A 25,899-nucleotide genomic window follows, 5' to 3' on the forward strand; every position below is an offset into this window, starting at 1 on the left:
CTTCCCTGAGCACTCCCTGCCGTCCCTCCCTCACTTCTTGTGTGCTCCAGAGGCTAATTACCATTTCCTCCTGTCCTTGGGCAAAACCCCAGCGTCTCCTCCACGACTCACTTTGCCTCGCCCCTCTGCCTCCCCTGCAGAAGTGGGAGGCCCACGCACTGAGAGCCAGGCAGGGATGCTCTTGGCCAGCCTGTCTTACCCAGGTATGGGGTGTTCAGGTGCTGCAAGGCAGCTGGTCCTCCACATCCTCTCCAAACCCCATTCCTTACCTTAGCGGAGGCACAGCTGTGGGACCAGTTATGGGGAGAACAGGTCCATGAGCGCTGGGGTAGGGGGTGCCAGGGCTGGGACAGGGCTGTCCAAAGCTCCCCCTTATCCAGGGCACTGTGCCCGTCCCATCCTGCAACAGCTCTCCCTGCCTCCCACATGGCTGGAAGCCGAACCCAGCACAAATTGGAGCTTCGTTAGCTGCTGGCCTTGCAGTAAGATAATTAGTGCGTGAGTGCAGAGCAAGCCGAGCCTGGCGCGACCAGCACTGCGCTTTTACAGGCCTGAGCTTGCGAGGCTTTAATTAATTAACACGAGTCATTGGCAGTTGGAAACAGATCTATTTTCAGAGCTTTGCCTGCTCTGCTGCCCCCATGAGATTAACTGAAGGAATTTAGGGCTCCACGAGAGTTGAAGGCCAGGGTCTTCCTCTTCTTTGCATGGCTTTCCCAAGAGTCAGAGCGGGTTCCAGGCAGCAGGAGCCCAAACAGACCCAACCCTCTCCTGTACTTGCATCCCTCACATCCACGGATTGGTTCAGCCAAGCAGGGAGGTCTGGCCTTCAACCCTAGCCCAGAGCCAGGAAGCTGCTGGTAGGGGAATTTCCTATTGGGGCAGCTCTAGAATCATAGAATCATTAAGGTTGGAAGTGATCCCCAAGATCATTGAGTCCAGCCTTTACCAAACAACACCTGGTCAACAAAACCACAGCACTAAGTGCCATATCCAGTCAATTCTTGAACATCTCCAGGGATGGTGACCCCACCACTACGCTGAGCAGTCCATTCCAACACTTAACCACACTTACAGAGAATAAATTCTTCGTGATGTTCAACTTGAACCTCTGGTGCAGCTTGAGGCCATTTCCCCTTGTCCTATCACTTGTTACTTGGGAGAAGATACTGACCCTCACCTTGCTACAACCTCCTCTCAGGCAACTGTAGAGAGCGACATGGTCTCTCCAGAACACCCTTTTCTCCAGGGAAAGGATCCTTTTCTCCCCAACTCCATCAATGTGCTCCTCATAGGATTTACAGCCCTACAATTCCTATCCCAGCCCAGGGGCCAGCCCAGAGCAGGGGACCCTTTGAGTCACAACATGGTGCCTTGAGAAACCCCCGTTCCCAAAACCATGCCAGATTTTATCTGTAATAAAAACAGATTTAATCTGTATTTATTTATTTTATGTATTTATTTACATTATTTAATCTCCAGTAAATGCAGATTTTATCTGTAATGCTCTCTCCCTGTTACTCCAAATAGCCTTTAGGAAAAGGAAGTGCTTTTGTGCCCTCATCACCAGCCCAGAGACTGGTTACTGTTTAATTTCTTCTTGTTGTCACTTAGGTTGTTGTCCCACAGAGAGAGGACTGTGCAGAGCAGGCTCTGCCATGTCACAGCCCCAGTTGTACCTGGGCCACCAGCCCAGCCCCACCACTCCTGCAACATGGCAAAACCAGGCAGATGTCAACATTTGCCAGCATTTTTGGGCTCACCCGTTTCTGCCACACAGCTCTGCCCATGGCAGCGAGGAGAAAAGCTCACAGACATCCCCCTTCAGCCCTCAGATGCCCAGGGAGCCAGGGCAAAGCCATGGCAGCTCTCATGTTTCACTTGGCATCACACCCCCATCCCAGCCGGCATCCCAAGTGATGCGAGGAACTATAACAGGGCCACGACACCGTGAAATATTGATGGGATTAGCGCGGATCAGCTCTCCCAGCACACATGCTGCGCTCACCCCGAGCCTGGGAGATGCGCCCTGGTTGCCCTCAGGTTGCAGCTCAGGCTGTCTCGCTGCCAGAGTCACTTCCCCAGCCACCGCCAGCCTGCGGGGACTGGAGGGACATGCAGACCCCCTCAGAGCACACAAGGACATGATTTAAGGTGTTTAATGCATGACACTGCTCTGCCTCAAGGGCTGCTGGGCATGAACCATTGTCTGGCTTGGCTGTAGCCCCAAGGAACCCTCACCCTGCCTGCAGTCCCAAAATATGCCAGCCCCCAGACTCCAGCACTCCTGACCCCTCTCAGGCTTATCCTGCACAGCCTTATGGATCACCTTAGTGGATGTCCCATGCACAGGGGCGTACAGGATGACTGTCAGAAGACCCCCACACTCCCCACTGCTGTATGTCCCCTCTCCCACCACTGAGAACCAGGTTTGGTCAGAAAGAGGATTTCCTTATGGATCATAGAAGTGTAAATACAAACAATTTAGCAAGATAAAATAGCAGCCAGGATTAAATTAAAAATACACGGGCAGGGTGCACACCATGGGAGCAGCATGTCACAAAGGGCTCTGTTTTGATATTGCAGCACTAACAGGGTATTAGTGCCTATCAGTCCCATGGGGTTGACCAGGATCCCCAGCCTTTGGCAGGAAACTGCTTCCTAAGGCCTGGCTTCTGCTCAGCAATACCTGCAGCCTGTCTTTTCCTTGCCTCAGGTTAGAAAAGTGAGATAAAACTCCAGATCTGGGATTTGGTTTGCCAGCCTCTGTAGTCCGAGAAGCAGCAGGCATCCAAACATCTCAAGCTCCTCTCCAGACTGGTTTAAAAGCCAGCTGGGAGTTACAAAATCACGGTGCTCCAGCCGCTGGGGCTTTATGAAACCCACAAAAGAGTTGTGAAACTCAGGCTAAGGCCATGCCAGCCCACAGAAGGAGGATTGTTATAAAGTCAAAACCACCAGCGGAAAAACGGGTACTTTTCCCTTTTGATATGAGTAAGTAACAAGCAAAAACAGCCTTTCTCCAGACCTCCCCATCCCTCAGCTACGCTGTGAGACCTGCATTGCCGTTTTATCTGCCTCCATGGAAAGAAAGCCCAATGTGGAGCACACCAGCCCCACACCATGGGGGAGTCTCACTGCTCCAGCACCCACCACCTCACCAGTGTCCTTTGCCCACCACAGGAGCAGCCTGCCCAGATTGCAGGCCAGCAGAGCTGTGTGAGGCAGAGGAACAGAAAGGGCACCATGGTGTTGCCTGGACTCTGACAGCAGCACTTGGGGCTTCACAGCAGCTGAGTACACACTCACCAGGCTTGGCTTTGTTTCTTGAGAGCGTCATGGACTTGTCAAGCCAAGCGTGATGCTCCATGGATTAGCCCCGGGGAAAAAAAATATTCCAGTGGGCACAGAGCATGAAAGGCTTGGGAGCCTCTTCCCTTCAAGTCATTGAGCAAACTTTCCAAACCACTGTTTCTTCAGGCTGAGAGCCAGCGGGGAAAATTACAATTGCAGAAGAATTTGTCTGAGAAAGTTATAAGGAGATGGAAAAAGGCAGGGGCAAACCAGAAGAGCCGGCCTGTGCTGCAGCCCCTCCAGCCCAAGGCTCAGCTTCAGGGAGGGATGGGACTTTTCCCCCCAGCTCAGTACGGCACAGAGCTGCTGCCTCGACTTCCTGCAAGATCACATGCTGTATTTCTCCTCCCATAAATGCTTGGCAGGGGAAATTGGGATGTTCTGCCCAAGGCCATTTGTTAATGAAGGCTGCCAGGTGCCGGCAGCCCCAGCCGCAGAGCCAAGCACCGTGCCAGGGCAGATCTTCTCGAGGGAGAAGCAGCTGAGTCACAGCAGCCTCCGATCCGTTCCCACAAGCCCGGCTGCAAGAGACGCACGGGAGTTCACGGAGGACAGGCGCTCACACAGGGAGCTGGCAGGGTTTGGTTTGCTTGTCTGCAAACCTCTCTAAGCCAGCGGAAAGCATCTCCCTGGCTCAGGATCTGTCGGCAGCGTGCCCTCAGGGAAGGGCTGGTGAGACTGCGGGAGGGCAGGGTCCTGACCTGCCTTTCAACCAGGTAGAGCTGCTTTGGGATGCTCCTGCAGCACGGGGGGAAACGCCAGCAGGCACTGGGAGTTCCATTAGAAAATGGACATTTGAAGCTCATTGTGGGGTCTTGTCTCTGGGGCAGGAGTGGAACAAAGGTGGCTGCAGGCAGGGAAGAGACAGAGGCACAGCTCCAGGAGAAGTGGCTCGCTGGATGGACATTGACAACCCCTCTGCCCATCATCCCAGCTGCTCCCAGTAAAAGCAGGCAGGCTCCAGCCTGGCCAGGGAGCACAGGGGTGTCTCTCCCTGTTTCTGCAGTGGGGCACAGACCCCTATGTTTTCCCCTGCATGGCAGGTCAGGTCCCTGCCACACACTGCCTAGAGCAGTAACACCAACACCTGGGCTTGCAGGAGGGATGGGATAAGGCTGGTGGCTATTAAAAGCTGCCCTTTTGGGTGAGCCAACCTGCACCCCTCAGAGCTAAAGCCAGGAAGGTGTTATGGCCACCAGCATCCACCCTCTGGGCCAAGCCACCAGACAGGATCCATGTCCCCATGGCTTCACCTTTTTGCCCTCTGTGTCGCTGTGCCCAAGCAACCTCTCTCCCAGCCCTGTCTCCTCCAGCCAAATGCATGGATGACCTGTGGGCATCCTACCCCTCCTTCCCAGGCACCAACCCCCTACACTGATGTCTGTGCCACCAAAGAAGAAACAAGCCCAGCAGTGCAGTAAATAACCTCCCCCCACACAGCAGAGCACTGGCAAGCAGAGCTGGGCACATCCATCACTCTCACAGTTTTTCTTCAGCTCTGACACTTTGATAGGGGCGAGGGGGTGGGGAAGGAAAGTAGCTTCCAAAATTTATGAGCTAGGATTTAAAAATACAGTCTCCCAGAAGCTCTGCAAAACCCAGAGATAGTGAAGGCGAGTGGCTTAGAAGTTGCTTTTAGAAATTAATGCAAAAGCTGCGCTGGCCTTGGAAAGAGGGATTCGAGAGACCTGCATGGCTGATGTCACAAACCACATCCCTGGTGGGATCATTTTGCAAGTCACAGCTCTCCGTGCCATGCATTACAAGTAAAGTGAAGGGCAGAGCTAACAAATGATGGGTTAAAATCCCTCCAGCCCAACGATAATGTCACCCTCAGTGCAGACAGGATTTGGACTGTCACCTTCAATCTCCCAGAGTTGCTCCTCTACATCCCTGACCTTCCACCGGTACATGCATAGCCAGCCTTCCAGCCCCTTTGGAAACAGATCCCCTTTATGTAAAGAAAAGAGCTTGTAACTGTAAATTTAGCTGAAAACATCTCTGCCACAGGGAATCACATATCAAATAATAAAGCCAAATGTATGTCTGGAAGAGCAACCACAATATTGGAGTCCTTGGTCTTTACAGATGGACTGTCCCTCAGCAGGATGCTGCAGAAAGAACAGCTGAAAAATGTTACCCAGTCATTAAAAACATCTAAAAGTAATTTAGCCTGGGTGACAATGATGCTCAAAGCAAACCATTTGTCTGTGGAGATAAAATGAGCTATTTCAAGCTTGCTTTTTTTGGTAGTTTTCTGTTAAAGTCAGAAAGGACTGAAAAATGCTGAGCTGACATCCTTGCCAGCAGAGCCCTGGTGCTGTGGCAGTGCTGTGGGGAGCATCATCATAAGCTGCTCTGATCCCTCCTGCCATCACTCTCCTGTATTCCCTGGAAGGATGCTCAGAATGGTCCGGGAAGATGGTCCCTGGGGCCACCACAGCATCTCTACTGCATTACAGTGCCATTTAGGATGATGGTTTTGCTATGGAAACATCTCCCTCCTAACAACAGATCTGTCAGCACGTGTCCCAAAAGCAGACCAGCATTCATTACATGCTAATTTTTGCTTCCCTGTGGTGTAGGCCAGGGACTTATCCTTCCTATGCTTTTCTTTAAAAAAACAAAAAAAACAGAAACCCAACAAAACCGAACAATACAAATATCTGGGTTCACCCATCAGCAGCATGGCATGAGCCCAGGGTTCCTCTAAAGTCTCCTCATAAGCATATTTTTGGTGGGCTCTTTGGACACACAGAGCATTTCAAATGCCCAGTGTTAAATATTTCAGGTGAAACATAACTCTTCTAAGTGCAGCCAGCCTTACTCTGAGGCTCCAATTCAGTGAAATTTCCCAGCAGCCTTCAGGAATTGATTTGCTTCTTGCTGATACCTTCTCTCTGTGCTGTTCAACTGAGTTAATATATTCCAAAACCTGATTTTTTTTTTTTCCTCCCCCTACATAATCAGATTTTTGGAGGCTGCAGTGAGATGCCTTACAAGCAGTTTTTGTCCTTAGGTGTTTTCTGAGCGGGCTGCATCCATCACCAAAATCCTGGTGCTTTAGCACATCTCTGTACGAATGGTTCGTTCATGAGCCAGCTGAATTCCTTTGATTCATGTTCCTGCATATCCATATAGCTAATTTACCTTTATTAAAAGAAGGGGAAAAAAAAAAAAAAGGAAAGAAGAGGAGCTATTAAGAAGGACAGTGTCAAGGCCAGCAGAGCAAGTGCCAGAGGGCTGTGTTAATGAGCTGTGTGGTTGCTGCTGTCCAAGTGCCCAGGCTGGCTGGAGCCAGGAGCTGCTGCCCCAGCAGGGCTGACTCAGTCCTTCAGTGGGCAGACACAGGGCCCTGCACCCCTCTCTGGAGTAGTCCCTGTGCTTTGGGGTCCATGGTTAACTTCATTGCTCCAGCTTCCTCCCTGGTATTTTCCAGAGGTGTGGCCCTGCGTGCATTCGGCTTGGGCCAAACCCCCTGCCCAGCCCAAGCTGCATCCCTGTGCTTTGGAGAGAAGGTGAAACACGAATATGGATAAATGGATTTGCCCTCACATCTCACAGGAGCATCTCTCTGTTCAGTCCCGTGGGCTGGACAAGGACACTGCCCCCTCACTGGCTGTGCCAAGGTCACTGAGCTGTGTCCTGGCAAGGACGCTGCCAAGGAGAGGGAGCAGGGATTTGCGAGACGCTCGTCACAATCATTTATTCTTGTCATTTCTGACCCTCAGGGTAGGAAGAACATCAGAGCACTGCAGGCACAAAACAACAAGCTTTGTAGGTCATATCAGCGTGTAAAGTACCATTAGGAACCACAGCACGAAGCATGAATAATGCTTCCTTTATTCCATCATATACCTCAACACCCTTTAAATAAATGCAAATGGTTTTTTGTGGACGAGGTTTGTACAAGATGCCTGCTCAGGGACTCGGGGCTGAAATGGAGCTGGAGCAGTAATTTTGCTCTCTCCCCTGACAAGTCAGAGTGTCCGCAGCACTATCTGATAGGCTTAGTGACAGTCCAAGCCAACCCAAGCAAAAGAGCCAGGAGAACACTGTAAATCTTCCTTGCAGAGATTTATGCTCTGCCCATTAAACCAGAACCACAAAACACATGTCCTTCCATGCTGCCCTCCTCTCTCTGAAGGACACCAAGGCAGGAAAAAACTTTGAAGGACTTCAAGCCTGGAAAGGGACTTTCAAAAGCCAATTACATCGTTTCTAAAAAGCCACCAAAAGCCAGCCTCGACGGCTTAAGTCCTAAAATCCTTTCAGCAAATTATTACCTCGATTGCTAAAAATGATCAGATAATGCAGAGAGAGATGCGCAGTGAGTCATCGCCCCCCAAGCACTTGAACTCCCTTTGGTCTCAGCCGGAGTGGGGTGAGGTTGCCCCCAAGAGGCAAATCTGACACAGCAAGTAGAGAGGGGAAAATGCTGAATTGTGCTCTTAGAGGTACCACATAGGATTTTTTTAAAAAAAATTTCCTCATCTGCTCTTATTTGTACTTCTCCCTAGCTGCAAACATCAATGGATGGGGTGGGAGGGAAGAGGAATGAGATCAACTCTGGCATGTGGTTGGCTGTGTTCTGCTGGAACTCCTGAACCACACAACTCATTTTCCTAGTCTCACTCACAGGGTCATTAGAAAGATCAAAAAATGTCAGAGTTTTCTTCAGCCAAATGAAACATTTGATCCCATACACCTCACTAGGCTCCTTCAGAGCAAGGGCTGTCTCAGGACTGGATGGAGAGACACAATGGTGGACACGACAGACAGTTTGGAAACTGAGAGATGACGTGAAATCCCTCGGCTGTGCACGTAAAGCATGCAGGCAGTAATGCCACACTGGACCAAATCCTAGCTCCTTGCAGGGCATGAAGGAACAGGAGAGACATCTGGCATATCTCCCCAGCACATGCTCCACCCTCCAGGGATCAGCAGCCTGAAGCTTTCTCAGCCAGGGAGAACTGCTTTCATTTCACAGACCCCCGCTGCATTTTTCTGCCACAAAATGCTCTTTGAACCTCTAAGCTTTTAGCCCCCACAGCATCCTGAGGCAAGCAGATCCCCAGCTCCTGTCTCCTTTTGTTTGCTTTGAGCTTTCCTGCTAATAAAAGAACTATGAAGTCTGAAGCCATATTACAGAGTACCATTGAACGGCTTCTCCTTATTTGCCCTTTTTCAGGCCATTTGATTGTTGAGCTCTCCATCTTACTTTCCAACATTACAACTATTTCAGAGAGATGCAGCCGACTTAGCTCCACTACAATTTATTCCTGTCCTTTACACCCACACAGAGACTCCCTCACAAAGGGCTAAACCTGTGACATAACCACAAATTTAACCATTCCTGCAGCTGATTTTCAAGAGGACACAGTTTAAACACCCAAGCTGAGATGCACCCAGGGTACTCACTGCTCCTGCACCAGGCTCCTCGTGGGTCCCCCTGTCCTGCTCAGCCAGAGAACATTCCCGCATCCCCAGCACGAGCCCCTGCCGCAGCACCTCAGCTACTGTCAGCTCCAAACTGGAAGCGTCATCTCCAAAATTACTGTTGCGCTGGCTCCTGCCAGACTCTTAATTAGAGGAAGGCTGACACAGTTTCTCAGCAAACGGCGCTCACATACTGCGGGAAAAAACAGAATGAGGGCAAGAGGAAAAATGGGCTAATCAGAGAAAATCAACCGGAGGGGAAAACACATTGCGCTGTGCAAACCTTACCGCAACAATGCTGGAGCACAAAATACTGGGGGGGGGGGGAAATGGGTTAGTACACAGGGGAGGCAGGCAGCCCTTCACAAAGGCGGAGGAGAGCTGATTTACAGTGCAGTGTCTCAGCAACCTCACCTGGCAGGCCTCTCCCCACAGCCTAGTTAGGGCAAAGGGGACACGCTCGGTTTCGAGCATGCAGATCAATGTGTCTGAGAGCCTGAACGGTGCTGTCTGTGGAGCCCACGGCTGCTCTGCATGATTTACACTGCCTTTATAAAAGCCTACAGTGTGAATAAAGCATGATACTGAATGCCTTGCCCCCCTCTCCCCACCACTGCCCCTGGCAGCTTGAAGCTATTGTTTTTATTCCAGCTGCGGCCTGGCAGTCAGTCTGGAGAAGAAAGGGACCCTCTGCTCCTACATCTGCTCCGAGAGCCAGGAGTTTCATCAAGCCTCGGGAGAAGAGAGCCTGAAAGGCAGAGGCCAAGCCCCACAGCCTGCGCGCCGAGCCCCAGCTCCCAGCGCTCGCTGCTCGGGTGAAGAACTCGCCCGTAGCACAAAAGCAGCACAAATCCATTTACCCTTTCTGCCTCTCTCTGTGAGAGGGAAGGAGCATCGCTCACCCGGCTCCAGGCAGCTTCAGCCACAAATGCAAACCCAAAGCGAAGCGCTGGGACAAGGGTGTGTGAAAATGGCCCCTTTATCCACCCCTACACACCATACGGGCCAAACCTGCCTTGAAAAGCTTTAGGTTTCCCCCCAGGCTGATGGCAAAGGCGCTTTGATGACAATGAAGGGAACAATTCCAGTGGAGTTTCCATCCCCTCCCCTGTGACCTCCCTACAGGGAACTGGGAGGTGGCAGGAAAGCTGAAGGAGGTGAAACATTAGCAGCAGCTGACCACGCAGAGACAAGGGAAGCATTCAAAAAAGTACAAGGTAGCCGAACGCCACTTGAAAGCAGCCTGAAAGTATAGCACTGGCTTTCTCCAAACAGATCAAAATATCAGGATGGCAAGACGCGAATGTTTCTCTCCTCTCACCACCATGCCTCGCTTTTGATACCAGATAAAATACTCCCTTTCAAATTCCTGACTGCAAAGGCGAGAAAGTGCTGGCTGAAAAAAGCATCAATCAGGCAAAACTAAAAGCCTCTCTGCAAAGAGAAGCCCTTCGAGGAATTTACTTTTCCTAGGATCCTTCCCACCAGCAGCCCACGCCATTCCCCAGCACTGAAAGCCCTTTTCAACACGTGATAAGGGGCCCTGCCAGTAAAGCTGACAAAATATCCACAAGGCAAAACATGAAGGTAGTTCACAGCCTGGGGAGAAACTGCAATTAAAGGAATTCTGATAAATTAAACCACAAGATATAAGCTAAATCCACCAATGATTGTCTGACCTCTCCAGGCATCTCCTTTGGAGCTCCGCAGCAGCTGCTTAGGCTCCTACAATCTCATCAAACCTCTTCCCTGCTCAAAGTCAGCCAGTCCCAAGAGCCTTCTTTTCTCTCTTTCTAGATGCAGAAAGAAGCACTAATGTGCCAGTGGAAACAGCTGCCCCTCAAAAAGCTCACGACCCCAAGGAACAAGACCCCTGAAAAATTAGGAGGGTCATCTCCAGCAGAAACCTTTCTGATTCACCCTTCTCAGTCAAACAAAAAAAATCACACAACCACCACAAACCAGTGGAAGATGAACCAACAAACAAAAACACAACCCCCAAGCCAGGGATACTGTGCTATACATACAGTTCTCCTGGGAAAGAAAATAAACAGAAGACCAGTGTTAGTAGGGTAGCTCCAGCATTCCTGCTAGTGACAGGATGAGCAGAGGAATGCAACTACCTGGAAGTACTTGCTTCAATCTCCACAACACCCCCCAGACACCCAGGACTGGTGCTGGACAGTGCTGAGGGAAACAGACCTGGCTTTCTGTGCTCAGAAAACCAGCACTGCAGCATCTATCCCTCAGTATTAAAAGTCTTTTTCCACAGTGAAATCCTACCTCTCAAATGCCTTTGCAGCAATCGAACTAGATGCTCCACAATAACAGCACGCTTCAGGTGTTCTAGTCACCTGCTTTTCCCAAAGACAGTCTCAACTAAATCATCAGCTTTGGGGATTCTGAGAGTTCCTGCAGCCTCTGCATCAATGAAGTGTCCTACTGACCTTGAGCCAGACCTACCTGCAAGTCATTAATCACTTCTGAAATCCCCATCCGCCACCAAATTCCACAACAGGAACAGTGAGAACACGAGATGCACAAATTGTTTCACTGTCAGGTTTCTTCAGCTTTAAAACCAGAAATGTTTGGGTTATTTTAAGCCACAGAGAGAATTAAGCCATATCAGAAAATAATATTTTTTAAAAAAAAATTTAAAAATAAAAATTTAAAAAATAAAAGCCAAGGAGCTACAAACATATTTTATAACCAGACTTTAATTTTTTTCTGTTATTACTGCAATAAAGTGCACCTACTTCCACATGATATGTGATAATCAGGCTCTTAGTATAGCCAACAGTGTCAAAAGATAGACCTCAGTGCAAAACGCTTCTCTGAAGACATCCAAAGCAGTTAAGACCTTTAGTGTGCAAACAACATATTCTAATGCATATAAGTCCTGGCTGAGGGACAGCAAATAAGTTGGCAAAACACAAGGGCAGCAGGTTTGCTATTTCACTGCCTGAACGCCCTTGTGAAGACCCTGTAGTGATGCTTGGGAATCATCTCTGTAAAGATTCAGATGGGCACCAACTTAACCTATGGCTAGGACTTCAGCAATTCCTCCTCAGCTACAAAACAGATGGAAGAGAAGTGCAGATCAAGCATGAGTGGGGGAAAGAGGGAAAGTATTAGAATAGACATTAAGCATGAAAGCACAGGATTGGCTAAGCTGAGAATGATTTCAAGAGTGTCTGCATCTATAGTGAGCTAATCGTCAGAATTTGTAACATGTGCCATAAAAATAAAATAGAACCTGCAAGTCCTTTTTTTTTTGTTGTGAAACAGAGCCCATTTTGTCCAGGGACATTTAACTAGAACCGAGTGTCTGGTTTTATTTTTCCATAGTTCTGTTAAATGAAAGTAAATATCAAAGTGGTTATTTTGTGTGGAAAAACCCTCAGCAGTTTCAACATGCTTTGAACTGCAGTACAAAAGCTGTTCATCTAAACCCCTCCCCTTTTCCTCTTCAAAATATACAGGCCAGCAATGTCAACTTTACACAGTAAGAAAATATACACATTAAATACAGTAAACATTCTTCATTTCTTTACCTTTATACAATATTAGTGAAAAAAATAAAAACATTAATAAAATTACATACAATATATTCAACAGAGTAAGCAACTGTTACGAGAGGGCAGATAAGCTGTCAAAGCAAAAGATGGCACTGACATAACAATGTAACACTCGAAAAGAAAGAAAAAAACATTTAGTATGAATTTGCAAATCTAATAGATTTCATCTAAGATGTGTCCATTCTATAGCAGTTCCTTTATATGTAGTACACATAATTAAATTTGAAGGTTGTGTGGTTGGCAGGTTTTTTGTTATTTTACATTCTTATCTGAGAATTTATCATACAAGACAGGGTAATCTACAAGAATTGAAACAAAACAGTATTATAAAACACACACATTGATGTTATTAAAAATCTCTATTATGGGAATCCCCATTAGTGCTGCTACCCAATACCTGAACTTTTTCTTCCTATATATATATACCCATCCTACAGACAAACCACAGTGTAAGATTTAAGTGATAGTATTTGTACAGAGAGCACAAAAGGAGATCACACCTTCCTCTGATTATTTCATAAACAGCTCCTGGAGCTTTGAGCACATATTGTATGTGCAGCAGGACTTCACACCAAGGAATTCAGTCATCATATGGCTTTCACAGTCTTCACAGAGGTGAGCCAAATGCTGTTCTCTAATCTCCACTGAGATGATATTTTATTCTCCATTTAAAGAAGGTGTAACTGCTGTATTTTGTATTTTTAAGAGACACGGGATGTTCATACCAATTCTGCTTTGCAGATTACCATGATTCAGCCCACATCTGAACCACTTCCTCACCTGATCTCAACAGGGGAGGTCTAACACTCCTTCTGAACTCGCATTTCATGTCACAGGCCAGTTCTTCCCCAGCCAACCTAAAACAATGCTTGCAGGTATGTGCTGACAAGAAAATAAATACACACTGTTTTAAAATATGTCTTGTGATTAAAAAGGGAAACAAGAAAAATTCCCTCAGCTTTCAGTACGGCAAAATATTTCTAGCCAGTTCTGATAGGGCTATAGGAATGGCTGGGTTTTTTCAGTTTATCCACATCAATTTTTCAGAAGTAGAGCACTCGTAGTAAAAAACAATGTTAGTCAAATCAGATTCTCATGTGTCTAGTGCTTGTCTGAATCAAGCTCAAGTTCTAACTCAGGTGACTGATTTCTTCTGTTCCAAACAAGGTGAAGCTCCATTCATTCTACATCCTCCTTGATTTCAGTTTCTGTTATTTTCACTTAGCTAGGCAAGTTTTCACGAATCTGGCTCCCAGAAGTCATGCAGTTTTCCCTAAAGAGTAAAAACAAATTAGTATACAAAGTCAGAAATCCAGTGTCAGAAGAAATGAGTACAGTAGGCAAGTGCTTAGCTTGGGAGCACCACAATGTGCTAGAAAAAGTCCCTGGAATTTTATTCTGAAATACTTGCTGGTTTCCCATATGTGAATTAACCCCAAAAATCTCTGAAAAAACAACACCAAAAGAGCCACCTCATTATCAACTTTCATTAATTGCTAACTAGATTCTGCAGCCATGTGTTACATGTGTCACTCCTTGCTCTAGAACATGAAATATCACACACACTACAAAAAACTTTTTTTTTTCCATTGTTCGGAGCAATTAATAGTTTTTCCAAATGGTTAATTACACAGTTTTTAACTGCAATCCACACTAGGCACATATGTATAATTTAAATTTTAGGTTAATGATACTCTGCATTACTGGAAAGCTAAGCTTTACCAAGAGAGATAGCTTTATGTTCCAAGACAAGACTCAAACAGTTGGCCTGATGACATTACAACATAAGCCTTACAAGCCAAAGCTGGAAAAAAAGAGCTCTGAACTTTCAGTATCCATAGAAATTATCCACCTATTCTACCTAGGCCAGCTAGGTGTCACAAAGGCAAATATTTCTGAGACTTATCATGGCATTATTTATTACTTCTACAAACCTGAAAGGCTTTGACTAATCATGGCATGAAATTTGACACATTGAAAGAGGGAAGAGTTGTTGAGAGTCCTTAAACATATGTGAATAAAGCCCTGGACTCAAGAAGTCTCAAAGCCACACGGTGCCAGACCACAGCAGGATGTGCCTCACTGCATTCCTGCCCCAATGTCCTTTTGGAAGTATCTCCTAATAGCTGTAATCAGAGACAGGCCCTGTGACTTGACTCAGGACTGGGATTTCGGTGTATTACACACATCTTTACAAAACCACTGCTTTTAACGATGGAGAGGAGATCCTGCTTCTATTGAAGCCAGCAAAGTAAGAATTGTAATTAAAATCCATTCTAATGCATCTAAGTGTATTCCACAGCCATGCCATTTACATTGAGAAAGAAAATCTCTTGGAAAGAATATGCCACTTTCAAGTGCTAAAAAATGAGTTAAATGCACTCCACAATGTGGGAAGAGAGAAAATGGTTTCAGAAAACAGTACCTGAGTAAGCCGAGTGGTTTGTATCACATCCTGCCATTTCCCATATATCCTAGCAGCCAAGCCTTTTACCTGCAAATTCACACTGATTAATTTAGCCATTTATGTTAAAAAAGACAAAATCATACCCTGTGTTCCCCCTCATAGCTTCGAACTCCAAAAACCCCCAGATAACTCAAGATGCAAGGTTTACTGGAAAGGAACAATTTTATTGTCACAAAGCATCATCACCTCAACTTCAGATCCCTGTAACTCGTGACTCTGAATTTAAAGTCACGCACTCCACAAACACATTAGAGGCACATGACTCCTCAGGTTAAATGTTTGGAATCATCAGACAAACCTCTGGCCTCCAAACACCTCATCCCACACCACAAATGAGGTTTGTCACACAAGTCTGATTGTACATAGAACAGGTGCAACTGTGGCCACAAAAACAGTTTTGTGGCAGCAGTGGCTGCTTCTGAAACAAATTCCTTGTACAGAAAACTATGCTTTTCATAGCCCATCACAAGCAGTTGTCTAATCCAAGCCATTTACTCAGATTTGCTTCATGTGCTGTGCTGTGAGTCGCATCCTCTAGAAGTTACTGCCATATTACACAAATGAAGCAATGGAGAAAGCCAGAGTAAGATTTTGCCCTCTCAGTGCAAAAGCCAATAGAAATAGAAGTGAAAGCAACCAGAGGTACAACACTCCAAGGCAAGAGTAATTAACTTGTTAAAAGGATCCATGCTCCATTAATCTGTCTGAGTAAGAAAAGAAGAATGTTTTTGAGAGGTAAGGAAACACACAATTGTAAATGTCTGATTTAAAGCCAAAGAAGCCAAGGCTTTTCAAAGTTGGGGCTGGTCACTCTTATCACTGAGCTGACTTGGTTTGTTACAACAGCATGCAAAGCATGAAGGTCACAAAATTAGGACTACCAGTAGCAAGGCTCACAAGACAAAGCAAACAAAAGGCAGCTGGTCCAAGCTTGATGCCACATCACATACGTAATTGGCTTAAATCCAAAGCATCTTTAATCAATTCATTCATTTGAGAAATAAAATGGAGAGTTGTGCAGGACAGGCAACTTTTTCAGTCCTCTGTAACCTGCCCTGCAGGTAGGCCCCGCTCTTACAATTGGAGTCAGCTACCAGTGACTGTCACAAAGAGAAATAGAGCAACTCCGTGGCCTAAACGTGGACATGCCTGGCTAAAGCAAAGAGCAGTCACATTTTAGGGCTGTTAAGAGTCCCATTGTCAGCATAAGGAGTATTTTCAGTCATTTAAAATGGGCATGTATTTATGCCCATGCAAAGAAATGACAAGAAAAGACAGAAAAAATAGGAAAAAAAACCCCAAGCCCATGAGGAACTCCTAGAATTCCCAGGGCTGAGCGAACAACATGCATCACAAACACTAAAAACCACCCAAAAATCAAAACAAAACAGACAAATCAAGTTTTGCATCTTACCTTAGACCGATAAAACATTCTTGCATCTTCCCTAATATCACCTTTTACGTGCTTATCTAAGGCACGACAAAGCTTCAGTAAGTGTTGCTAAATAAAGACAAAAGTGTACAGCTATTAAATCCTCCATGTCAAAACTACAGGCTTTATACAAACATTATATCAATCTAAAAAATACATGCTTCAGTTTGAATTTTTCCCAGAAATACATAGTTAAAGGAAAAAGAAAGAAAACAAGACCACAAGATCCTCTATCTGTTGCTGGCATGCCCCTGGTAAACCAGGTCTAAGAGTTTTTAAAAGCAACTTCAAAGCATAGCAGAGCTATACAACACAAATTCTAAAGTTCCTACTAACTAATTTGCCAATTCTTTCTGCCCCCAAAATAGCAAAAAGTGAATTGTCATTCATCTTTTATCAGCAAAAAAAGTTCTGAATTACAATAGCTGAAAATAACCTTTTCAGTAATGATGACTCAGGTAATTTCTTTTGTAGGAATTGGCTGAGCAGGTAAAATATATCCAAGGTTTTATGCGCTGATCTTTTATTTTCTCTAAATTTCTGATTACTTTAATAAAGCAGTTTTGTACTTCATGATCTCCCGATAATGACTCCCAAGGTCTTTCACATTCTGTTAGTTTCTTCATAAAATTCCTGTTTTCAGTCTTTCACTGAACAGCTGCCAAGAGGCTCCGCTCTGCAGAACAGGTGAGACATGCTGAAATTCTATTTATAAACATTTGCTGGTGTCCCAAGGCCACCACAATTTATCCTCTTCTAACTGGAAGAGGGGCAGAAATAAAATAGGTAAAATTGATTTTACACGAGTCTAGCCTGCACAATATTCAGCCACACTCCTCTTGCCACTTGATGGCTAACAGGTCAGTGAATAATAAAATCTTTCTTTGTTAGAAAGTGAGACATTAAAAATAGAGTTGAAAATATCAATTTCTCCATAAATCTAAGTAATATACTGAGACACTTAAGCATCCAAACGTAGCCAAATATTACTAGTTTCTCTCTCTCAAACAATTCCTATGATGGATTTCTTAAAAGCCAAGAGTGATTCCACAGGGCAGAAGGTTTACACAAACACCTTGCAGCAAGCAAATCCCAGCAAATGATCACAAATCTGAACAGAAATACTGAAAGGCTAAGTAGAAAGTATTACTTAGCAGATGTTGACATCACATGGCACAAAGGAGCTACCACTACAGAGAAGAGCTGCAGCCCTTGCTTTCACTTGCTGCACTCCAGCATAGGAAACTGAAACGTGCTTGAAAACATTTACTGGATATTTTTAAAGTGGTTTCCTCCTAGACTGAAAAATTTAAATCCTACTTGCCAAATTGATAGAATAATTTTACTTAGAATTTCTGTGTTAAGTTTATCTCCAGGTACTTTCTGAGAAAGATTAACACAACAAATGCCTGCTCCTTCACAGCCTTATGTTTGGAGGTAGCTCAATTCACAAACACAGAAGAAAGGTTTCATTTCTCTGCAGTAAACACACAGAAGTTCTTCTACATTTACTTTGCCCAGAACAAAAGTTTCCCCTGGTGCTATTATGCACTGGTTATCTTCATCATATGATAGCTCTTCCTAAAACAGACTAAATGTGCATGATAAACAATATTTTAAAATTTAAAGGTCTAGCCCCTAAAGTTACTTACCCTTTGACTAGCATTTACAACATCAAGGAAACTGGCTTCATTGACTAGATGAAGGAGGACATAGATTAGGTAGTAGACCTGGAGAGAAATCAAAAGAACTTTAGCAGTCAAAGCACCATTATAACTCTTCTCATCTAGAAACAGAACTATCTCTGCTTTCAGGAATGAATCCTCCAACAGCCAGGCCAATGAACAGATATATAAACATATCTGCCTAAATAACTAATTTGGAACAGTATATTCACATATTAGAAACATTTTAAACCAGTATTATTCCGTTTTAAATAACCTAAGTAACCCATAAAAAAATGTGGTTTTAATAATTGAAAATTAAATTCAGCAGTTGGCTTTATTTTCCCATCATCTACCCCAGATCAAAACACTTGCTGAGAGATTCTGTGATAATCACTCAAATAACCAAACAAATATTCAGTCTTTGGATGGATGGAAATACTAAATCTTCCTAACACTTGTTTGAGAGAAGAGATTAATAAAAGATTCATAAATCTTTTTCTGAAGCCTGCAGATGAAGGTTTGGCTCAGCACCAAACAGTTTTCACTGATTACATCAGAAGGGAGAGAAGATTGTCCTCTGATTACAGAAGCAGATACTCAAGACTTCCCCATAACTCAGGAAATCTGACCATTTCCCTGTTTGTAAAAGAACCCAACACAGGTTCCTCCACCACATGTTCCTTTCCTTCCTCCATGATTATAACCAAAATGAATAATATTTTGAAGATGAATACCAAAACAGTGCATTTACAGTTCCACATAAAGAACTGTTAAAAAGTAAAATAAACATTGCCCAAATTGTGTAAAACATAAAATATTATATATAAAATAAAAAAGATGCATAAAGAAACAAAAGCACTATTGGCTATATACCTCATGTTCTAGCTTTGCATGAACTTCATAATCTTTATGCTCCTCCTGTCCTTTTCTCATCTCTCTCATCTTCTTCAGTAGATAAGAAGGTTTCATACACACCAGAAAGTGGTGCAGAAGAAACATCTACAGATACAAGCATTAATAAATTGGACTGATTTACTAACAACAGAAAATTGGAAATTGAGTGCCACTATAAGTTGTCCATTAAGACAAGAACAGAAAAGGCATTTTTAACTAAAAAAGAAGTTTTCATGCTTTGAGTAATTTTTGACTATTCACAGACTTCAGTGTTTGTACACTTCCTCAACAAAAGATCAGAGTGTCTCCACATGATTATAAAAGGAAGACTCAAAGAAGTATAGACCTCTTTCCAATGTCAAAAATTAATGTCTAGGCATATAAACAAGCACAAGCTGCAGAACATGCAGATTACACACATGCAAATACACTTTTAATACTGATCTAAACAGAATATTATTAATTGGTCATTTGGCAAGGTTCTTGAAAACCAGCTTACAATATTAAAACAAACCACAAGCATACAATATATGTTTTCTAACCTTCCAAATTCTACAAAGACAACACAAGTAAGCAGTACCTGCTTGTCAGTGTCATCAGGTATTTCAACATGCCTTTTATGAAGAAATTTTGCAATTATCACTAGGCTAAGACGTCTTCTTACTTCCCTGAAAAATAATTTTTAAATTATTTCCCTTAGAATTTCTCACAGTTTCTACAAAGTATGTGAGGCTATGCATGTCTTCCCTAGACATAAACTTGCTTGCAACTATTAAACTGGATTTTCTGACTATAGGTGCTATATAAACCAGTAAGTAGGCTAGTAAAACAGAAGTACCCTTAATCTCATTGTAGCTCAGCTTCTGCACAAGTAAACAATGTTAGATACTTGCCTCCAAGTGTGAAGTTATTGACCCAACTAATTCTGCTCACTCAGTTACATTATAATTTACTAATTTCAAAGATGTGGAACTCAAAATGATGCTTAGAAGCAGACATGAACCACCCAAATAAAATTTAAGTTTTGGTCACTCAGACAAGAATTAGAGTGCTGGATGTCAGAACCTAAAGCTAAGCCTTTTTTTGCCACAGGCTACCAAGAATCCACAGCCCAGAAACGACATAAAAGCTTTAACAACCCTTTTTCACAGCAGGAATGATCAGGAAGCTACACATGCACACCAAGAATTGCACATACATCTGTAACATATGAGAAAATTAATTATTTTTTTTTAAGTGTCATGTAATAAATACCACATTTTTCAGACTTCAAGCTTATACAAATAAACCAGCTGTTAAAGATCCTCTGTATTCCTGACATGACAGTGTCATTACCGTCCACGTGTGATCCAGCTGGGCATGAGCTGAACAAGCCACAGGAGGTTATGGTGATTACTGGAGAGTTCACTCACTGCCAGGCACAGCTCAGGCACCTTTAAATGAACAACAAAACCTCCTGAAACTGAAGAATTTGCTTCATTTGCAGAGGAGCACACATCTACTCCCTAGAAACACAGGCAGCATAAGTGATAAAAGGAACCGATCTAACAAGAGGTGATGTACATAAAAAACATTCTGTACTGCACCAAGAGGTGGGTGTGCTAAATACAATTTAAAATAGGGTAGCTGACATCAGAATATTCTTAATGACATCTTACCCTAGTGAAATAACTTCTTCATTCTTTCAGACTGACATTTTAACCATACAGCTATTTTAGCACATATAATCTTAAAATCAATGAACTGCTGTGGAAGAGGACAGGCAACTCAACATCATGCAACAATAACCCTCTCAGTATACCCTCTCACCTAAACACTAAACTTGGAATTTTTCATATTATATATACTATTGTTGAAAATTCTATGTTACATTTTCAGCCAGTACTTTTCTGACATGTCAAAAAAGGAAAACTTCAAAACACAAGTTACAGTTTCACAAATCTACAGATCTGGTACAATAAATTTATGAAGTTACCTTTGTATCCCAGTCTTTTATACTCGTCAGAAGCTTCACAAAAAGGCACTGAAAATCTATTGGAAAATGGTTTTTTAACTGTTTCTCCAAGCTTATTTTAAGTAGCAATATAAGAAGCAGCCATATTTCTTGGTCAGTATATCCATCGTGAATTACTGATGTACAGAAAACTAGAAACTTTAAAAGAAATACAAAGCATTAAAATAAGGAAGTGTTTTAGCATATTTTGAAGCATGATGAGAACTTAAGTTTTCCACACTCATATTAAAATGTACCTCAAATGATGTACTGTTTTGGCAACACTTGTTTAGTAACATATCCCATCCCCCAGTAATAGCACCCTTTTTTTAATAAACCTGCTGGAGACTCATTTATTTTCAGCAATGGTAATATTTCCCAAACACTACTGGAGCAGGAAAGATTTTTCTTTACTACATAGATAATCCTCCTTTAACTGAAGGAAAAGCCAAAAGATTTTCTAAATACTCCAGTAATACTGAAAATTGAAATCAGTTGATAGTTTCTTCTATATGAGAGAGCCAAGATGTTCGATAAAGTGCCACAGCTGTAAAAGGGAGGCAGCAGAACTCTGCAATAAACTCTGCTGAATGTGAAGCTGAAGTCTTAGGATAGCACCTACTCAAACACCCACTCAGGACTAGATTGCAAACCCTGTCCTCCCTCCCAAAAGAAAATACACACACAAAAAAAGAAACCCAACCCACAAAAACCTTGGCGTTTTCTCACCTTTATCACATTAATTAAATTGCTTTTAAGCAGAGTGGGGAATGCTGGACTGGCAAAGGCTACACATCCCCTTGGCCGTTGTTGACTCTCTGTTTCTTGCACCTGACTTCTAATAGAAAAAACACAATCTAAGCAAAAAATGAACAATTCAAAAGCCCACAAAGGCTTATTGACATCAAACTGATGAGGAAAAAAAAAAAGCCTGCATTCATTAAAATGCCTTCAAATCAAAATAATCCCCAGTTGCAGAGAATCTAACACACACATCTAACTCAACTTGCAGCCAAATTACTGCCCAGCTATTCAGCCAATATTCCTGCAAACCTTCATTAGGAAGATGCAGGACAAAGGACAATGCTCTGGTTTGCTGAATCCTTACCTAGAAGGCATTGTTTGAATTCCAGGGTTATTTATTCTTACTAAAACCTGAGCCAAGAACTTACAGAGTATGGGAAAGGAAATAAAGAAGAACCATCTGATTCTACATTCTAAGCACAAGACTTGCTTTTACAGGATCTAGGCAAAAAATATCAAAAGGAAAACACTTACAAAATATCATGTTCATTGAAGGAGGGTTGAAGATGTTGTAATGGAAAGAGAGATCTGAATCCAATACCCATATTGACAAAAACAGCCGATATATCAGCTATTGAAGGAATCCATGGTTTAAACTGTTTATCATTGATGGAAGCTACAAATAAAATACATGGAATAGATTAGTTTAAATTTAGTTCTTAGCATTCGTTCCTTTTAAGGGAAACAAATAAGCTTAGCAGTTTGCATCAATTCTAGCAGCTCTCATCTCAGAGTAGTCAGTACATTAAACAGTAAGCTTATTTTCAGAACGAGGGAGGAAAAAATTCTAATATGGTATTTTACACTAGAAAAACATCTTGCCTACATAACAGGTCAATTACTTTCAAATTCCGCCCATTTTCTGTCATAGTTCTCCTTCATCACAAACAGCAGAACAAGCAACAAGGCAATATTTTTGTCTAAGAGATAAATTACTGCCTGTGTAGGTAAAGGCAGGAGGATGTTATCACAGTGGGACTGGAAGAGAAGCTAAGTAAGATTTGAAACCAGGCAAGGTTACTGGAACAGAAGTGGTAAACAGGGAGCTCCCAGCCTTAATTAATTATTTGAATGTTCATTTCATTATCTTGAGCTGTTCATTCAGAATCAAGCCTAATGCCAGCAAGGCACAAAATAAAGGACACTACATTCTCTCTGATATCAGCGCTGATTTCAAACAAGAATTAATATACAGGGTATAGTTTGGACAGGCCTGAGCAAATACTCCAAAAGAACCACATTAACAATATTAACTGGTAATCTTAAATGAATGTCACTTTTGATGGATCTGAATGAAGACATGGGGAGCATACAAAGGAACTTGTAGTGGAGAAATATTTGAGTACAGACAAAGGAAGAAGACAAAACACAGAAGACATTAGCAGCACTGTGGGCTGAAGCAGATCCTTCAGTGTTTCTGTGCAGGTGTATGATTCACTTCACTTTTGTCATTTATCTGGAAAGCAAATCATGAAGTGCTACATACTGGGTATGACAGGGGGGAAAACATCTTGTAATCCTTAAGCTACAAATGTCTGTATCATCCAAAGTAAAAGATGGAAAGGAGGGCAAACTTTTTAGTAGACTGAGCTTCTCTTCAGGTCAATTCTATTTGTGAAATACCAGGAGTGAGTTTAAAAGGCTCTGAACAGGATGCACTACTTTGGATGTATGTGCTAGGACCACATACTGGGATACAGGCTGCACACACTCAGTGAAGGTCAGCCCACAGCATTTCTGCATTACTTTAGTAAAAACCGAGCCTAAATTCAAGCCAAAATCACCCTACAGAACTAGAACCTTTTACTTCCTCACTAACACTTTCCTAAACTGAAGAGAGGAGAAGTGCTTTCATTCAGGTGGTCAGTTTTCCATCCTTCAAATACTTACAATTTTTTAGTGTTAGCTCCATCAATCTCTCTAAGATCTTGGTGGAAACACAGTGGTCAATATGAATAGACATCATCTGTGAAGAGAGGAGAAGCTACACATTAAAAACCAAGCTGCATGACAGCATCAGTTTTCTTTTAATTAGAAGAAAAAAAAATAACACATCAAACCAGAACAAAAACAACACCAAACTTCCCAGCAGAGTAAAATGAGTAACAGATTAAAATACCAACAAACAAAAAAATCTAATCCCAAAGCCTCTAAAGCAAGATACACCAATGAGAACAGAATAACGTGAATATTGATTATTTCAAGCAGTGCAAAGATGACATGAATACCTTAAAATTAATTATTTGCAGTATCAGAATGCTGTAACCCCATGTTGGTTTATAAACAAGTTCTGAGGTTTAAGAGAATAGAAAGTATCACATACCCTTTTGGAACCCATTTGCATCTGTGATCAAATTGAGCTCCCTGAGCAGGAGTGGAGGCAACAGAGTTAACTACACTCTTTTCAAGTGACACACAAATTGGATATATGCAATACTAAACCCAAATGAATTCTTAGTTTTTCACATAACTCTTAACTACAAAAACATGATTATGAAGTACAGTTCAGGTTTCTTGGAGCACTTCACTGGCTCAACAAAAACCACTTTTTCTCACCCAAGTGCTGGACAGTTTCCTGCTCTGTAAGTGATCTCAATTGGCTCACACTTCTTCCTTATTAGAGGAACACCAGAGCTCACAGAAAGGTGGAAGGCAATTTTTTTTACTGGCTGGAGGAAAGGACATGAAAGAGCACTTGCTTTTGGCAAATATAGGAAGCCAATCAACAGACTGAAGCTACAATTTCCCAGGTGGTTCAGATGCCTTTTTTGTTTCAGATGCAGTTAGAATGTGGCAATTAATAACAGAATGGAGACTGGAGGGGGGCATTTTCATGAGTAACAGCACTGTGTAAATGCCTGGTGATCCAGACACTGACACATATCTTGAAAAGAGAGTCACCACACTTTGAGAATGACTCCAGACTTCTTCCTGAGTCATAAGGTACCTTTTCGAAATGAAAATTATCTGATAATACTAGTATCACTGATGATTTAGAAGATAATATATGTAGAAAATGGTACTTTTGCATACTGCTGCATGCATTGTTTTTCTAAGGGTGAAAGAAAATAAGATTAGCATTTGCATATGGTTTGGCCCACAGCACCTTTCCTCATCCACTTTGTCCTTTTTCAATGCCGTAGCATATATGATAGGGACATGCAGCTTTGCATTCACTCAGTGTGAAGAAAAGGCACTCCATTGTTTTACCCCTAGTGACGATCAAAGTATTTTGGACTGAAGAACAAAATCAGAACCCAGGAGGAAAAAATAATATCTGATTTATAAGTTGGTAATGGAACATATTCAGACTTCAACTGGCTTCCAGGAAAAATATTATACATGCACAGAGTTATTATATCTGCATGAATAGCACAGGCTTACCTGGAAAAGCCACTTTAGAATTGGCATGGAACACAATGTATTGTGGTAAGCAGAGCTCAGAACACCATTAACAACTAATAAAACTTGCTGCCTTATACCACAACTGTAAGAGAAAAATAGGAGCAAGGAAAGAGGGTAAAAATCAATTAATGGTTGCATCATCACTTTCACAAAAAACCATAAGAACTTCCTGACCCCTCAGATCATCATCAATAGCAAAGAAAGATCTGAATATGCAAAACAGATGTTATTCTCATGCTATTACTTATATAAAATGTCATCATAATCAAACCTTGATTTTTAATAACAATCAAATTTACAAATGTCATTTAGAACAACTATTTTTCTCTCTATAAAGCCATACTACACAGTCTACAAACATATGGATTATGTAGGAATAATAGTTTCAAACCAACATTGATTTACACTATTGTACTATGAACCAATGTGCCTGACTACACATACAGCCTGCTATGCTCAATGAGACTATTAAATAAGATTTTTAACTATCCAATGACCTTTACCAACACTTTCAGACAAAGAGAGTAAAAACATCGTTTTCAAACTTTTTAAAATTCCCTTTAAAATAAAGAGTCTGGAGGCAAACTAATGTAAGTAAAATCCCACAGCCTATCTCTCTGTGCAAATTTGTGGGGTGCAAACAGTAGCTGTTGGAAGAACAGAAAGTGTGCCATTGCTGTTACTGAATTATTGTAGCTTTAGTCACCAGGATAAGCTCAGTTGGTCAAAGCAGGGTGCTGAAAACACCAACTTCATGGGTTCAAACTTTGTACGGACCACTCACTTAAGAGTTGGACTTGATGATCCTTGTGGGTTCATTCCAACTCAGGATATTTTATGATTATTCTTTAGAAAGTTAGGGATGT

General features: G+C 42.8%; 1 protein-coding gene across 3 annotated transcripts in view; it reads right to left on the reverse strand.

The window, feature by feature from the left end:
• Nucleotides 1–12,337: 12,337 nt before the first annotated feature.
• The window catches only part of SLF2 (SMC5-SMC6 complex localization factor 2), a 28,571-nt gene continuing 15,009 nt past the window's right edge, over nt 12,338–25,899 (reverse strand). Inside the window, exons 9-20 of one of the 3 annotated variants that reach the window (XM_058841545.1) lie at nt 25,013–25,115; nt 23,519–23,594; nt 22,103–22,244; nt 21,554–21,659; nt 20,807–20,983; nt 20,167–20,264; nt 19,412–19,499; nt 18,811–18,936; nt 17,923–18,000; nt 16,253–16,339; nt 14,797–14,865; nt 12,338–13,644 (exon numbers count right to left, since the gene is read on the reverse strand). In XM_058841545.1, coding sequence (XP_058697528.1) covers nt 13,609–13,644; nt 14,797–14,865; nt 16,253–16,339; nt 17,923–18,000; nt 18,811–18,936; nt 19,412–19,499; nt 20,167–20,264; nt 20,807–20,983; nt 21,554–21,659; nt 22,103–22,244; nt 23,519–23,594; nt 25,013–25,115 — 1,186 coding nt within the window. In that variant the 3' untranslated portion in view covers nt 12,338–13,608. The other 2 variants (XM_058841544.1, XM_058841546.1) reach the window with 2 other exon arrangements.

Source organism: Poecile atricapillus, chromosome 6, assembly GCF_030490865.1.
Source record: "Poecile atricapillus isolate bPoeAtr1 chromosome 6, bPoeAtr1.hap1, whole genome shotgun sequence".
NCBI classification, from domain to species: Eukaryota; Metazoa; Chordata; class Aves; order Passeriformes; family Paridae; genus Poecile; species Poecile atricapillus.